At 31.6% G+C, this 17297-nt stretch overlaps 2 protein-coding genes and 1 long non-coding RNA gene across 3 annotated transcripts; 2 read left to right on the top strand and 1 right to left on the bottom strand.

Annotated features, from left to right (window-relative positions):
- Positions 1-85: 85 nt before the first annotated feature.
- On the top strand, positions 86-2384 carry LOC106402751 (proteasome subunit alpha type-2-A). The gene is made up of 12 exons (XM_013843536.3): positions 86-175; positions 473-538; positions 622-698; positions 800-864; positions 987-1033; positions 1156-1231; positions 1406-1473; positions 1558-1627; positions 1722-1807; positions 1879-1941; positions 2021-2086; positions 2175-2384. The coding sequence occupies exons 2-12, from the start codon at positions 498-500 to the stop codon at positions 2221-2223; spliced, it is 708 nt and encodes a 235-aa protein (XP_013698990.1). The 5' UTR covers positions 86-175; positions 473-497; the 3' UTR covers positions 2224-2384.
- A 373-nt stretch (positions 2385-2757) lies between these two features.
- Positions 2758-4035, bottom strand: LOC106405265 (transcription factor MYB63). Its single transcript, XM_013845839.3, has 3 exons — positions 3798-4035; positions 3577-3706; positions 2758-3494 (listed from the first exon to the last, which is right to left on the bottom strand). The coding sequence occupies exons 1-3, from the start codon at positions 3934-3936 to the stop codon at positions 3020-3022; spliced, it is 744 nt and encodes a 247-aa protein (XP_013701293.1). The 5' UTR covers positions 3937-4035; the 3' UTR covers positions 2758-3019.
- A 5841-nt stretch (positions 4036-9876) lies between these two features.
- On the top strand, positions 9877-12662 carry LOC111206773. Its single transcript, XR_002659033.2, has 2 exons — positions 9877-12546; positions 12632-12662. It is a non-coding gene; the product is annotated as an uncharacterized LOC111206773 (long non-coding RNA).
- Positions 12663-17297: the final 4635 nt, after the last annotated feature.

The following is a 17297-nucleotide window of genomic DNA, read 5'->3' on the forward strand; positions in this document are numbered from 1 at the left end:
TTTTGGTCCGAAAGTAGAAATAGACATAAATATTGGACCATTTTGTAAATTAAACAAGCGACGTCGTATGCTTAACTTTTCTTTTTCTTTAAGAAACCGAAGCTTTATTTCTTCTCCTCTTCGTTCATCTCTCTCTCTCCTTCGTCTACTCTGTTGTTCGATCTGTATATCAAAGGTATGATATTTATATGCATTTTGATTTAAAGTTGATTCCTTTGTTAAACCCATATTGAGAATTGGAACCTATCTTTGGTTGGGTTAAGCCTTGTTCAGATTCAATCGCTTCAGTGTAGTAATTTCGTTTGACTCTGCGTTTATAGTAACTGGGTTTATGTTGATGAACATGAGTGTGTGGATCGTTGGATGTTCTGTGGGTTTAAGTTTAGCAGATTCAGCACTTCCCATGGTGTTCCAAGTTTGTGTTTTTCTATCCAGAAGATTTGTTAAGAAGAATGATTTTGCCTTTTTGCAGGTTTTTGAGCTAAGCTTAAGGTGCAATGGGAGACAGTCAGTACTCGTTTTCTCTCACTACCTTCAGGTACGAACTTGTTTATCTTTCAAACGCATCTCCTTCGAGCATTTAGATTGGGGGGTTAATCAGTGTTGTGGTTATGATAACAGTCCATCAGGGAAGCTGGTTCAGATAGAGCATGCTCTAACAGCTGTTGGATCAGGCCAGACATCTTTGGGAATCAAAGGTTTGTTGTTGTCAATGATGAATGTCCTGATGGAATTCTATATAAAGAGATTCTAAGGAACGTTATTGTTTTGTTATCACGACTGTGGTTTCATTTTGCAGCTTCAAACGGAGTTGTCATTGCAACAGAAAAGAAACTTCCTTCTATTCTGGTTGATGAAGAATCTGTAAGTTTGATGACAACATGTTTCTTTCAAGTTTTATAGCAATTAGATCGTTTTCCTTTCTACCCTTGCTTGTTGAACTTTAGTAGGTTGTAACTAATGTTAACCAAATGTCTCTACTTCAGGTTCAGAAGATTCAGCATTTGACTCCCAACATTGGAGTTGTTTACAGGTTCTTCTTCTCCTCAGCTCTTTAATTGAAAATTGGATTTTTATTACTTAGTATCTCTCATAATTAAGTTGCCTTTTCCTTAGTTCATATCAAAGCTAACTTTGATATTTCATTCTGTGAAGTGGTATGGGTCCTGATTTCCGAGTTCTTGTGCGAAAGAGTAGGAAGCAGGCTGAGCAATATAACCGTCTGTACAAAGTAATGTTTAACATCTCTATTCTTATCTTACTTTTCTTGGAGTATAATAATACATGTATGATGAACCTTCACTCCTTGTTGGATTGATGACTCCAGTTAACATAAACTGTTGCTTATTCGTAGTTTTCAACTTCTAATGTTTTTTTTTTTTTTTTTTTTTTTGATTTGTTACAGGAACCCATCCCCGTTACTCAACTTGTAAGAGAAACTGCAACTGTGATGCAAGAGTTCACTCAATCAGGGTAACTATATGGTTACTTCCTCCCATACGCTCAACAAGAGTTACTTGTCAGCTTCAACTTTTGATTTCCTCCTTCTCTTAATAGTGGTGTTAGGCCGTTTGGAGTTTCTCTACTAGTGGCTGGGTATGATGACAAAGGTCCACAGCTCTATCAGGTATGTAGTAGTAACATTAAAGATGTATATAACCATTATAACCGCTTATGTAAATAAAAACATCTTATTACAGAATTTCTTTTTTTTTCACTAGGTGGATCCGTCTGGCTCTTATTTCTCATGGAAAGCTTCTGCCATGGGAAAGAATGTTTCAAATGCTAAGACATTTCTTGAGAAGAGGTAAATAACATTTTTAACTGTTTGTGTATGATCTTGGAAGCATGTCATGTCATCTTAGTCTCTCTTATCAGGTACACTGAAGATATGGAACTTGATGATGCCATTCACACTGCCATTTTAACTTTGAAGGAAGGGTGAGAGTTCTTACCAAGTCCTGTTTTTTTTCAGAGTTTTGACAGAACTTAACATCTTTCTTTCTCGTCTGTTTCACAGTTTCGAGGGAGAAATCTCTAGCAAAAACATTGAGATTGGCAAGATTGGTGCTGACAAAATTTTCAGGTAATGTTTCAATACTCCAAACGAATAGAATCAAAGACAGTTTTGTTATTGCCATCAATGTTCTGAAAAAAGAGGCTGTTATGTGCAGGGTACTAACACCTGCTGAGATTGACGATTACTTGGCTGAAGTAGAGTAAACTTTCACTTGCCCGTCCGTGCAGCTTAGCCCGCTTTGAATCCTAATGCTATCTTTTTCTTTTCTCTGACTGGTTGCACAAACTTGGTTGTTATTGCTTCTGTAAAACTTTTGGAACTTGTTAAGACTCTAGACCCAATTTTAGAATCTGTTTTCTTTTCATTTATTTATGTTCATAATGTCATGCACACAAATTACTTGAGCCAAAACTTGGAAGTTTTTGTCTCCATTGGATTTCAAGAAACATTCCGGAGAGATGAATCATTATGGAGATTAGCTTCTTTATTCAGTAATGATTTGGTACAAAGTTGATAGAAGTGATGGCATGGGGACAGGGACGTTGCTTGAGTAGTTGAAAAATGCATATGCGTTTACTTGTTATTCAACAAAGCTAGCTGGTGGATTGTTGTTAGATGATGGAGAATGATTATCAAGCTCACCAAATACTCTTCTACAAATAACTTTGAATACCAAAAGTTTCAACATTAAGCATCATCTTTGAAGATGGTTTAGTGTCAGAGCTTTTAGTATAGTATATTCTTTGACCAGCTAGCTATATATGTATCATCTACACACTTGAAAATGCCAAGAAGTCAACTGATATACATTTTGTATATTACCAACTTTCCTTCAAGTATTGATATCCAGGATAATAATTTAAGAATATGCCTTAAACCATATAGTAAAATCATAATTTGGATTTGTTAATGTATCATGAGCTCGTAGGTCTTCAAGAGTGATGATGATGATGATTCTTCTTGTGTTCCATGTTTATGCTGTTGATTATCAGCTTCTTCTTACTCTAGTTCGCTTTCCATGTGCTTGAACCATTTCTTGACTTCATCTTCATCAGACTCTTGTTCTGCTCTGAACTCATTTGCACCAGATTGTTGAAGTGAGTTTGAACTATCTAAGAAACTCCATATGTCAGGATCTGAGTCAAAAGGAATCTCTAGAAGATCTGGTTTGTCTACCTCTTGAATAATGTCATTAAACACGCTATACTTAAACAAGAGGCCTATCTTTGGATCATCTTCCTGGTTTGAGTTGTAGGAACCACCAGAAGACACTGAAGTAGTAAAGTCTTGAGAGGTCTTTTTGTTCAAACAACCTTCTGCTTGAGACTTATCTTCTTTCCCACAAGAAACAGAATTACTTGAACAAGGCGAGGTTTCTGAGCTCTGAACAAGTCTTTTCTTTAGACGAGTATGCCACACATTCTTGATCTCGTTATCTGTTCTTCCTGGAAGTTGAGAAGCGATTCTTGACCACCTTATCAAAAATGCACAAAACCAATGTCAATATCAAATCACTTTTTTGGTCCAACACAAGAAGCATGCATATAGTTATTTACTTGTTTCCATAGTTCTGGTGAAGCTTTATGATTGTTTCTTCCTCCTCTGCAGTGAAGTTACCTCGCTTCACATCTGGTCGAAGGTAGTTGATCCACCTTAGACGACAACTCTTTCCACATCTTAGTAGACCTTCGTTATTTTGCATCTTTATTCAGAAGCATATTAAGAAAAGCCATTCAATAGGCTTTGCTTTGATCATGATCAGAAAGCAACAACATACCAGATTGTTTGGGAAGAGATCTCCAGTTCTCATGACCAAACTTTTGGATGAAAGAGATGAGTTTCAAGTCTTCTTCAGGGCTCCATGGACCTCTCTTCACTTTGGTCTTGTCACAACAAGGTGCTCTTCCCTTCCCCATTCCCTCTCTCTCCCTCTCCTTCTATGTGTATATATTTTATATATACAATCAGGATCAATTTTGAGATTTACTTTTACCAAATAGAATTTGTTGTGTTGTTTATATAAATGAGAGGCAAGAGTGTGATCTTGACATCAGAAAGATAAATGAAAATAAATGGATTTGATAAATGTCAAATCAGATTTGTTGATTGTTATTATTTGGTAGAATTCCATTTTCTCATTTTTACTTGATTTGGCATCTACATGATGCATGCAACTTATCTTTTCTTTTAATAGCGACTAGATTTTGACCCGCGCTTTTAAAGCGCGGGATTGTTTCATTTAAAAATATTATATTTTATAAGATATATTTTTATATGAAAAATATATAATGTGTTTTGTGTATATGTGTAGTAGTTGTTTTACATGTTTAGGATGATCATAATTGAGATATAAAGTTTGTAGTATATAATCTGATGCTAATTTATAATATCTATATTTAGAAATGAGAAGTTTTGAAAGCCATAGAATGATTTTGTTACCGTTTTACGTGTTACATACACCAATATGAAAATTATGACATGCTTGTGAAAATGAATCCGACATAATATATGAGTTCATAAATATTGTTTTGAGATATATAGGTCGTTAGTAAAAACACTTACATTCTCATTAGTTATGATGAATTCCATGGTTTCGCCTGATAAGGAAGTATTTTGTTTTCAAGAGTGTAGTACTTTTACATGAACCAACCATCTCGATGTTAGGTTTCAAATCTTTAAGCTCATTTATCTTGATAGTAGAAACCATAGGGTAAAATGCGTAAGGTCAAAAGGCTTGAGAAAATATTTGTTTTAGAAAAGCATTGACATTATCATATCTATACTATTAACAATAGAAGAAGAATATTAGGTGTTTAGGTTAAGTCTAAATTTAGGAAAGAACGTGTAGCATTTTCTAAAATATCCTAAATTTTATTGTTTTAAACTTGATAGATTTTCTGAATCAAATATATCTTTTGAATATTTCTGGATTCTATTTTCTAGAATGGAAAAAATTCAGGGACCATAATTTGAAAAATCATATTAAATATATTTATATGGCACATTCATCAATACCATTAAAAGATGAACATTCCCCTTAATGAAAATTGCAATTTTCTCAAAAATACTCTTATTTTTGCAAATAATTAATAAAATTCATTAATGGCATTTAAGTCTTTTGATTTTGGGCCTACAGATACACTTAAATGAATTAATAAATAATGGGCCTATATATATATATATATATATATATATATAAACGATATGCAAACTTTAAATTTAATATAAATATTCTAAGTATAAATATATTATGAACAATAAATAATTCTAATATTATGCAGATTTTCAATACAAACCAAAACCCTATATCCTACACCAAAACCAAAATCATATATCATATACATATTTGAATATTATTTTTCCGTGTATAATGTCATTTTGTACATAATATCGATATAGTAATTACGGTGTTTAAGAATATTTTAAAAATTATCTTAAAATCAACTTTTAAATCTTAAATAAAAATACAAACTTATAATAGGTTATCAATCACGAAGATAAACTAATATTATCATATCAATAAGATTTTTTATATTATCATTTTTTATTTGGATAACATAATAAAATTGCATAATATTCTAAGGAATCACAAATTTATGTTATATTAAAAAATATATGAGTAATTTAATCAATTTTTTTAAAAAAATACTATTAGATATTTGTGTTTTTTATTGAATCAATGGTATCAGACCACAGGTTAATTGTGAGTTTTTGGGTTTTTACCAGGTTCTATCGAATTTTTAATTAACAAATTTTTCATTAAATTTGAACCGGATTATGTACAATGTATCGGGTCTATAGGTTCAACCACGAATCTAGGTTGGATATGAAAACAATTCTTAAAACTCAAAACATTATTATAAACAACTACCATATTTCAAACAAATACCATATTTTGAAGGAAAAAAAAACAAATGATACAAACCTAAAACCTCAATTGTTATGGTTTGAAACAAAAAAAAAAGTTAGTTTGTAAATCAATTTTTGATAAATAAACAAAATAAAAATCCGCGCTTTCTAACGGCGGGTCAAAATCTAGTTTACGTTAGATGATAATGATTGATTATTGTCTAAAACTATTTTCAAAAATTAAATAAGAGATTGAAGATAATAAAGAGGTCATATATCTAACAAATCGTTCTGTTTCTTTATTTTAAATGATATTGTTCGTTGACCAAGTTTGAAAAACAATATTTAAAAAATATTCTGCGAATAACAAACAGATGATGACTGTTTATATTATTTTTCATTATCAAACTGATTATAAATGATATTAAAACGGGATTGGGTTATGAATATACTCAGAAAATAATTGGAGCTTACAACGATTTTAATATTCAACGGTTAGTAAAAGTGTTTAATACAATGTGAATCAAAATATATTGTAAAACTCATAATCGAAAAATGATAGTTGAATGCTATAAAAACGGGATTGGATTAGGAATATACTGAGAATATAACTGGAATTTAATCATTTAATATCCAATTATAATCAACAAATTTAATACATTGTAAAAATCAAATATTTATTGTAACTTGAAAGATTGAAAACTTGACAAATATTTCATAAATAGGAAACAATTATAAGCTTAATATTACATGTATAATCTCATATGTTACTTCTTTTAGCTTTGGTTGTAGATAGATAAATATTATGTGTAATTTTATAAGATATATTTTTGTAGGCAAATATATAGGAAAAGTGGTTTATAAATATATAGGAAAAGTATGATTTATCCCGAATTGTTATTATTGTAATATAGTTATATTGTGGTTCTTATTTTGACCAAAAAAAAAGTTATAGTGGTCGCCGAAAAAATATATATCTAATGATATCTTTATTATACTAACTTACATAACAAAGTATTTAATAAAAAAAAAATCATGAATCGGCTAAACCATAAAATCTAAACCATACATTGATTAGATTAATATACACAATGTTGGTCTGCATAATCAAAACCAATATACATAATGTTAACTTGACTATATATTATCACACCTTAATGTACATAATATTTATTAGATCATGCCTAAGAAATCGTGGAGATGAAGATTGTCGTGTATCATTGTTTTGGTATGAAAAAACATTATCTCATTTATTGTTTTTAAAAACTTATGACCGCAGGTTCGGTTTGTAATGGTTAAATAATTAATAAGACAGCTGGTCATAGACTCTCGTAGGTTTCATCGGTTTGGTTTGAGAATAATATAAATAATGATTATGATATGGAGCCATATATTTGGATTAGCCCAAAACAAACCTGCGTATTTAGGGTGATATGAAGAGAACGGTTTACCAAAATTTTTGGATTAGAAAATGTATAAAACGATCACGTTTAAAGCAGTGGCATAAGATTGTAATTTTTGAGAAAAACTCAGGGTTATTTTTTTTTTGTACTCTTGTTTTAATAGATTAGATGCTTGTTCACATTTGTGTTGGAAGTAAATATATAATTAAGTTAAAAAAGAGTAAATAAATAGTTATTTTATTCTTTTAATTATTAAAACTAGTTTCCCAAATAAAAGTTATAAGCTTTGAGATTTTACCGGAATGTATTAGGCAATTTTTCTAATGTAAAACTAGGTATAGACAAGTGTTCATTTTAATATCTTATTTTATTTAGAAATCTATTAAAAAAAGAGTAAATCATTTTAAATTATAATAATGGAATTAATCACATGTATATACTGTAAAATAATAATAGTTATGAAGTGAAAAAATTATATATTATTTTTTTTTGGACAAAATATTAGTTTTTTTATTAGGTTGTTTTGTCTAAAGTTTGCAATGAGACTTGATAATAATCTTCTTCTTTTTTGAAAAAGATAATATTGTTTCTTGTCAGCTAATTTTGTCTAACTCACTCACATAAGCAACGTGGTTCCATGCAACATTGCCAACTCTTGAATATAGATATTATCCCATAATCATGTAGTTCCAAGACAATGATTAAGAAATTCTCTCATGAACAATGCTGTCCAAATTTTAATTATGCATCCATCATGCCATGGAATTAATATATTTATATTTTGTCAAGACTATCGATTGCGTACACAAAAACAAATACGCTGCAAAGAAAAATATAAAAGCTATAAATTAAATCTGAGAGCTAAAATAGAATGCAATAGAAACATCATAAAGTAAGTTCAAAATCACATCGGAAAATACAAAAAAAAAAAACGATGTAGTATATGCGAGCAAAGTGCACGATCTCACCAAACTAAAGAGAGTGGAAAAGGTCAGAGACATACGTCGTTTTTGACTTCTTTGATGTTTGGTGGGTTTGGTTTTGTTGTTGGCACTTGGCTACGTTGATTACTTATTATCACCAAACCTTCATTACTTTATTAATTTCTATGCAACCATCCAAAAATGATTCTTAGTAGTTGTAATATATACTTATTCACTACTATCACTATGCACTCCAAAACCAATTAATGGTTGGAGTATTAAGTATCACCCATGACTGAAGTTAACTCGAAGTAAGAAACCAAAGTAGTTGCTAATATTCAGTGATACATATAAGTTATAAATGTTTGGTTCAAAATTTTATATAAATATATACAAGTCTACAGTTTCGACATACAAAATGACAGTACGGGTTTGGCTTGTTTATGAGGCTCTTGGTAATCAGAAGGTTGGTGAACAAATCATATGAGTGGAAACTATATGTGGACAAAAGTGATATAGTTTTTCAACCTCCCTATGGAGTATGGACCTTATTTAGCATATAAGATTTCATAAAGTAAAATGAAAATTTTGTAAGCTTATGATAAAAGCACGTGTGTTGCTGCTACTGGTAATGCATACGTAAGTCAAAATCATTTTGAGTTTACCGACTTTAAAGTCCAGATCTTAAGCTAATGGAACATAGACTCTGTTTATGTGTTGTGGTTGTTCATAATAGGAGTTTAGTTATATATTCTAATTCATATATTTTGACACTTCAAATTCAAACTATATAAGTTTCAAAAAATATCAATCCTATAAACTATAACATACATTATCCGTGAACATGTTAAATGATTAAACGTGATTTTCTACCATTTTCAAAAGTTAATATACTACCGGATCTTGATCCGCACAACCGTGCGGGTGTTATTTTAAGTTTTATTTGCATATATATTTATTTTACATCATTGGTATACATTTGTAATTTTAATCATATATTTAAATGTTTATATAACTATTTCAAATACAATAATTTATAGTTTACATGCTGTAAATAATCAATTGTTTAAAACCGTCACTTGTATTTGTTGTTTATTATTATAGATTTATCTTATTGTATTTGCATTGAGTTATTAAACAAAATAATATGTGCATCAAAAATACATTTGAAGATTATTTTGTATTTAGTTTATGTTAAATTTTTACCCGCCCTTCAAAACTGGATTTTCTTTTAGCAATATTTTTACGTTTATTCATTTTCCATAATATATTATTGTATATACAAAAGTCTAAGATATGTTAATTTTATATATGTATAAATACTTTATATTTATGAAAATAAAATTTCAAATTTACCATATTTAGTTCAATATAATAATTCTATTTTAAGATGATTAATTATGATTATAAAATAGATAAAAGTAGGATATATTTTTAATTTTATAAACGATAACTGAATATATATATTAATGCATAATAATAGTTCATTGCTAATTACAAAATTAGTGAAAATATTTATATAAACTTTTTGACAATTAAGGTATTGTTAAAATATTTAGATCAACATAATAATTTTATTTTAATATGATTGATTATGATTATATATTAGATAAAACATGATAGAATATCCATTTTTTCATTTTATAAACAATAACTGAATATATTAATGATAATAATATTTCAAAACTAATTATGTAATTAGTGAAAATATTTAAATATAATTTTTGAAAATTAAGATCTTGTTAAATATTCTTAAACAGATACTTTCAAAAATTTTAATATATCTATATATATTTTAAATGAAAAGATATCTAAAGATATTATGATTAAAGTAGTTCAAAGATTCTATATATTATTAGTCTTATGAAAATACATTTAATAAAATATTTTAAGGGTAGTTCAACTTAAAAATTACCCATGAAATGAAGTTGTGACTTCTATTTTAATATAATAGATATTTAAATGTTTATATAACTATTTCAAATACATTAATTTATAGTTTACATGTTGTAAATAATCAATTGTTTAAAACCGTCACATGTATTTGTTGTTTATTATTATATATTTATCTTATTGTATTTGCATTGAATTATTAAACAAATTAATATGTGCATTAAAAACATATTAGAAAATTATTTTGTATTTAATTTATGTTAAATTTTTACCCATCCTTCAAAACTGGATTTCCTTTTAGCAATTTTTTTTTACGTTTATTCATTTTACATAATATATTATTGTATATACAAAAGTCTAAGATATGTTAATTTTATATATGTATTATATAGTCTGCTAATGTTAAGCCGTTTTGTCATCATATTATATTTTTAACATAAATATTCATATTTATTAAAATAAAATTATAAATTTATCATATTTAGTTCAATATAATAATTCTATTTTAACATGATTGATTATGATTATAAATTAGATAAAGTAGGATATATTTTTAATTTTATAAACAATAACTAAATATATATTAATACATGATAATAGTTTATTGCTAATTACGAAATCAGCGAAAATATTTACATAAACTTTTTGAAAATTAAGATATTCTTAAAATATGTAGATCAACATAATACTTTTATTTTAATATGATTGATTGTGATTATATATTAGATAAAACATGATAGAATTTATTTTTCATTTTATAAAAAATAACTGAATATATTAATGATAATAATATTTCAAAACTAATTACGTAATTAGTGAAAATATTTATATATAATTTTTGAAAATTAAGATCTTGTTAAATCTTTTTAAACAGATATTTTCGAAAATTTTAATATATATATATATATTTATTTATTTATATTTTAAATGAAAAGATATCAAAAGATACTGTGATGAAAGTAATTCAAATATTCTATATATTAATAGTCTTATTAAAATACATTTAATAAAATTTGTTAAGGGTGGTCCAACTTAAAAATTACACATGAAATAAAGTTGTGACTTCTATTTTAATAGAATAGATATTCGTATATATATATATACACTGTGGCGTTAGCTAAATGAAAAAGAATAGCAATGGAATAACGACCATGTTATTCAATCAACCCAAACGTAAACTAGTAGAATAATTAGCTCGAGAAATCGAAAAAAAAAATCATGAAAAATCACAAAATATAGAATGTGAATATTTTTGTTGATTGAAAAAAATCACGAAATTGTTACAGAAAAAACATGGCCATATATAACCATGATTTTGCCAGGATTATTTCGTGACAAAATAGTCAGAAAATGACTAAAATCATAGTTAATCAACAAAAAGATTTCTTTGCCAAGATTTGGTCACGAGTTTTTATAACTATTTATAAAAAAAGTTATGAATTTGTCACAATTTTTGCAACAAGATATGATCTTATTAGCTTAAGTAAGTAGGTTTAGAAAGGGGAACACAAGAAAATCTATCGATTTTTTGAACATTTGGTAAATGACTTGCAAACTACTTAGATGAATTTTATTTATACTACATTAAAATCATGTTAATGTTTTTGTTTTATAATAAATCATTTTAAAAAAAATCTAACTTATACCTTTTAGTGTATAAATATTAATGAATCTTCGATAAAACTAATAAACTAACAGTCAAAATGTCAATATATCATCATTAACGTGTTATTTAATATCTTGATATAAATCTCTCATTTGTTCATAAAAATCTCGGACTAACGAAGTATATAATATCATAGAGTTGTTCAGAGAAACAAAAACCAACATCCTCTCTCTAAAATTATTTTCTCCTCCTTCTCTCTACCACTTCTCGTCTTCTCCGCCATAGTTTATGGTTTCCGGCGGTGGCGCGCCCTTGGCGTCACCGTCGGGATTTCTTCTTGTGTTCTCTTGTAGGTAGATCTATCCCGCTTCATTGACCTATCTTCTTCTTTTGATTTCTCTCCTCTTGGGTTTCATCGACCTTGTTGAGAGTTCTTGTTAGCAGTTTGGTTTCCTTTTCCGTTCTGCTTTCAAGCTTTTGTTGATTTGTGGTTTATTGATATTGCATGTCCGAGTCCGTTTGGTGCATGTGGTCTGTCTCTCCTCAGCCTAGTCTTGGGGTGCTCTCATGTCCTGTCGCCGTCGGTTATCAGCATCAAGTGTACCTCTTTTTCTGGTCTCTTCAGTATCATCTACGTTCTAGTTGCAGAGAGAAGCTGTTCTTCAAGTTGGTTTGCTTTGTCTCTGAAGGAGAAATCTGGTCTTTCTCATGAAGGTTTGGTTCCCGGTTCACCTCCTGTGGCTCAACTAGGCTCAATGGTCTGATGTTGTAGCAATATAAAAGGATGCAGGCTCTCCTTCTTCTCGTCAGTATATTGGACGGGTTTGATTTCTTCCTCAAGCTTATTCCTAGGTCTGTTTGTTACTGTTTGTTTCTCTGAACTTATGGTCCTTGTGCTTGTGCTCTGTCTTGAAGAATGGTCGATGTTTTGTTGCAGATAGTTGTACGGTTGTTTTCTTGTTCTGCTCTGTTTAGTCTTCCCGTGTTTGGGACTTCGTTTCTCCGTGTTTGGAGCCTGCCGGCAATTGTATTTCAAACCGTATCTCATCCTTGTAATCTTCCAATGTTAATGAAATTCCTGTGTTTAAAAAAAACGAAGTATATAATATTAAAATAAAAACAGACCAAAATTTAATATTTTGATATAAATCTCTCTTTTGTTCATATAAATTTCGGAGAAACGAATGATATAATATTTAAATAAAAAAGACGTAAAAATAATTATAATATGTGAAATGAGGAAGCGTTTTTAATCAAGTGGTTTTTTCTGCTAGAGTTTTTTTTTTTAAATTCAACCCAAACGTGGATCCGGAAACGTACGCTAGCCGAAAAAACAACGAGATCTAGCTAGGTTACAGACGCTGTGATTTTAAACCCGATTGAGAAACTGAGCAAAAATGAAAGATGAAACGGTTGAGGTGAGAAGACTAGGGAGTCACCTCCCATCTCCGTTGAACACGTCGACTGCGGAACTTCACATGGTCAATGTGTCCAAGACCGGCTTAAATCCGTTGCATGCCACCATCAAAGGTACCCTCCCACATTGTTATCCGGCAGCCTATTCACCAGCTTTGATAAACAACAGTCCGACTCCGTAAACCTACCACTGCTAGCTGCCCGAGGATCTTGCCACCGCAAAAGTCTGAAAATTCGCATGCAACCCTAACCCAAGACGTTGGAGATAAGAACCAGACCGGCGATAAAACTAACCTAGGGAACCGCATTCACACAAATTAGATCCACCGGCACAGCTCCCTCACCGACAATCGTACCACCTTCCTCGCTGATGACTTACTTGCAGCTTCCGGTCACCTCTCCGACGTCTGTACCAGAGAGTACCTACTAAGAGCCAACAGAACATGGAGGTCTTGTTCTCGTTTAGAAATCAGTGTTTGAAGTTGTTCAAGAAAGGCCCAACAAGAATCTACATTCCATGGCCGAATAATATGTCAACGGCAATTCCGAAACTGTGACCATGCAAAAGGGCTCGACCAGCCGAAGAGTCAGTCAACAAAACCGTCCAACTTTAGGTCAAGTCAAAGACAACTATTTTCTGGTCATGAGTCAAAGTCTTCCTAGTTTTCATAAATTTTATATTTTCTATGTTTGACTAGAGTATTTAATTCTACAGATTGCCTATTATATAAAGGCTTGTTTTGTATTGTTTCAATTCATTCAACTTTTTAATAAAAACTTTTTTTTTAAACTTGTTGAATCATTTGTTCTTCATCGAACATCTTATCTTTTGAGTCGTCGGAGTGTGTCATATCTTCGGGCTTAGAAATTGGTAATATCAAGAGATTTTCCGCACCTCTTGTGTCACCTTTCGATCCACATCCCTTGATCGTTTGTGCTTTCTAGCTCATTCGGTTCAAAGCTTATCCAATCCACCAACTTTAGAGTGATCCTTCAATTTAGGGCGTATCATGTGGTATCAGAGCCACTCTGAAGTTCAGAGCTCTTCACAGCCAGCCATTCTTAACTCTTCATCTTCTAGGAGATCATCTGTGTTTGGACTACTGATCAACCATGAAAATAAGGCAGCACGCAAAGCACAAGAAAAAAATTGCGAGAATGGAGGTACAACAAACGCACAGCCGAGATGATAGCACAATATGAATGTGACCAAGAGAAGGAAGCCAAGAAGTCACGACCTGAGAGAGACAAATGGAAGAAACCACTCAGCAAAGAAGGTAAACGAATCTCTCTTATTGGTTTAATGGGAGTTAAACCGAGCAGTACAAAGAAGGCAGTCCAAAAGCCACAATCGAAACCGGTTGTAGAGATTCCATTGACCAGAACTGAAAAGAAGAGGAATAAGGGTTTTGAGAAATAGCTGGAGAGTTTCAAGGCTAGGATCCATCAAAGTATCATAAACCCACGTCGATCTTCAGTTTTAGAAGAATATCGAATCGGAGCTATCAACTGTTTATGTCCGAGCAGAATCTAAGGACGATATCAGTCCACTCTTTGATGAAGAGGAAGAGTCATTTGATTACCCACATCAAGGACCACTTCTTGTCACTAGGCGACACTTGGACGATGATCTTGGTCCCATCTATGATTAGGAAGACGATCACTTGAACAATGATTCTGGTCCAATCTTTGATGAGGAGGAAGAACCAGAGACTGTAAGTGTTCTCCTGGCTGTCCAAAAGAGGCTGGAGACGTGGTTGATAGTGGACCAGAAGCTGATCATGGAAAGGATCTCACAACCGCCTATGCTTCAGGTGATATTCTCGGTTCTTTTTCATGTGATAAACTGGTTCAGCCATTTGTTTGTAAGGAGTACGACCCAGTGAAGCTACTAAGGCATGAAGAGGGTCTGCAAAACTTCATATTTGAGCCAGGAGAAGAGACACGTGATCAAAACAACAATAATGAGTCCTTGGCGAAAGAGATAGCAAAAGTGGAGCAGAAGAATGTCGGTTCATTCATCCTAGAAGGTTCAGATTTGAGGACAATTCCTCTTAAAGGAGGAGGGAATGATGCGACCTTGATCAGCCTCGTTGACCAAGGTATGATGATCAAGAACACACCAGCTAATACACTGATCATGGTTTGGCTTAATGGGCATTTTCAAGTCCTTATCGGTTTGATCCATGAAGTTCTAGACCGAGAGAAGCTAATGGGTTTGATACAAAGCATGGATGCCTTTTTCTCATTCAGAAATCAGTGTTTGAAGTTGTTCAAGAAAGGTCCAACAAGAATCTACATTCCATGGTTGAATAATATGTCAATCCGACGGCAATTCCGAGACCGTCGACCGTGCGAAAGGGCTCGACCAGCCGAAGAGCCAGTCAACAAAACCGTCCAACCTTTGGTCAAGTCAAAGACAACTATTTTCTGGTCATGATTCAAAGTCTTCCTAGTTTTCATAAGTTTTATATTTTCTATGTTTGACTAGAGTATTTAATTTTACAGATTGCCTATTATATAAAGGCTTGTTTTGTATTGTTTCAATTCATTCAACTTTTTAATAAAAACCTTTTTCTTTTAACTTGTTGAATCATTTGTTCCTCATCGAATATCTTATCTTCTGAGTCGTCGGAGTGTGTCATATCTCGGGCTTAGAAGTTGGTAGTATCAAGAGACTTTACGCACCTCTTGTGTCACTTTTCGATCCACAGCCCTTGATCATTTGTGCTTTCTAGCTCATTCGGTGCAAGGCTTATCCAATCCACCAACCTTAGAGTGATCCTTCAATTTAGGGCGTATCACAACAGGCCAACAAAGAATCGGACAGCCGTAGAGACCCAAGCACCAGAGATCCAACCAAACCACTGTGACAAGAGAGAGGCACTTTCAAGTACTTCGGACAATGAATATCCCGACAAGTTGCTCAAGATCTGAGTAGGGAGACAAACAACGGTTTCCAGCGAGGGCGCCGTCGATCATTTGGCCTCCAACCGTGATGAACGACGCTTTTCTTTTAGAGAAAAAACGAGAGGGATATGTTAGATTCACTCGTCCAAAATACCTCTTTTCTGATATAATTTGACTCAGCTAATTGTGTTTAACCGCGTTGTGAGATTGACTATAGTCATTATCATGTTATTTAATATTATTTTGATATGAATTTTTTATTTATACATATGAGTTTTGAAACTGACTTACGAAAAAAGTTTTATTTATACATATGAGTTTTGAAACTAACTTACGAAAAAAAATTCAGAAAAAAAAGACTTAAAAATATATTTAAATAATAACAAATAAAAAGGAATGATAATATCTATAACAATAAAGTTGTTTTTTCTCCCTTTTTCTACTGCCACATCAGCAATGAGGGTATGACATTTTTGGACACGTGTCCAACTCTTTTTCTTTGTCGTTTTCGTTTGATTTTTTTTAGCTTCAGAGATTTAATTACGGTGGGCTTATGACGTTTGTTATCGATAGTCAAACTCTTCGTCTTCAAGAACCGCAAATCCAATTCTAGGGTTCGTATTGTTCTTCTGCCTCTGATTTATTAGACCTACCATGGAGTTTCGGAGACTTCAGTTATTCTCCCTGAAGCCCAGGCCAAATTTATCATAGCCACCCTCACCAGGTACTATCTCCTCAAAGAACATGTATTTTTAACACCTGAAGGAAATCTTCTTTATCTGGAAATCTAAATCATAATCTTTGTTCTGAGAGATTTAGGGCTCTGTTCTATGTTGGGTAGGTACGACTGCATATGATCTTTATCCTCTGTCCGCAAAGTATGAAAGGTCGTGGATGCCTTTATTCCCGGAGATCGATTGTCAGGAGAAACTATGGTCTCGTGTCTTTGTCATTGAGTCAGCTCCTGCTTCTCTTATCTGATGTGTATTGTTTTGTCGTTTTATGACAGGTGATACGCTTTTTGCATTTGTCCGCTTTAAAATAAAGACGAAGCTCACAAAGCTTCCACTGCTTTGATGGTAAGATCGTATATCAATTTATGCACTTGGTGATTGGATTTGACATGAAAGCATTTGTTATTGTTTCATGAAGATTTGTCTTAGGTTTTTGTTTAAGTTTCTAATTTTTGATTGTTACACTTAAAACCATTTTTTATATTATCACTGTGTATGTTTTATCTCTTAGAACTTGATGTTTTTTGTGTTTGTTGAGTTTTC

Source organism: Brassica napus, chromosome C6 (genome assembly GCF_020379485.1).
Source record: "Brassica napus cultivar Da-Ae chromosome C6, Da-Ae, whole genome shotgun sequence".
Taxonomy (NCBI): Eukaryota; Viridiplantae; Streptophyta; class Magnoliopsida; order Brassicales; family Brassicaceae; genus Brassica; species Brassica napus.

What these genes read in the sequence shown, in the direction of transcription:
- LOC106405265 (XM_013845839.3), bottom strand. Translation starts at nt 3,936, where the DNA reads ATGGGGAAGGGAAGAGCACCTTGTTGTGACAAGACCAAAGTGAAGAGA. An exon ending in ATCTCTTCCCAAACAATCTG is followed by an intron (nt 3,707 to 3,797) that starts GTATGTTGTTGC and finishes AAAATAACGAAG; the next exon opens with GTCTACTAAGATGTGGAAAG. An exon ending in CACCAGAACTATGGAAACAA is followed by an intron (nt 3,495 to 3,576) that starts GTAAATAACTAT and finishes ATTTTTGATAAG; the next exon opens with GTGGTCAAGAATCGCTTCTC.
- LOC106402751 (XM_013843536.3), top strand. Translation starts at nt 498, where the DNA reads ATGGGAGACAGTCAGTACTCGTTTTCTCTCACTACCTTCAG. An exon ending in GACATCTTTGGGAATCAAAG is followed by an intron (nt 699 to 799) that starts GTTTGTTGTTGT and finishes TTCATTTTGCAG; the next exon opens with CTTCAAACGGAGTTGTCATT. An exon ending in TTCTGGTTGATGAAGAATCT is followed by an intron (nt 865 to 986) that starts GTAAGTTTGATG and finishes TCTCTACTTCAG; the next exon opens with GTTCAGAAGATTCAGCATTT.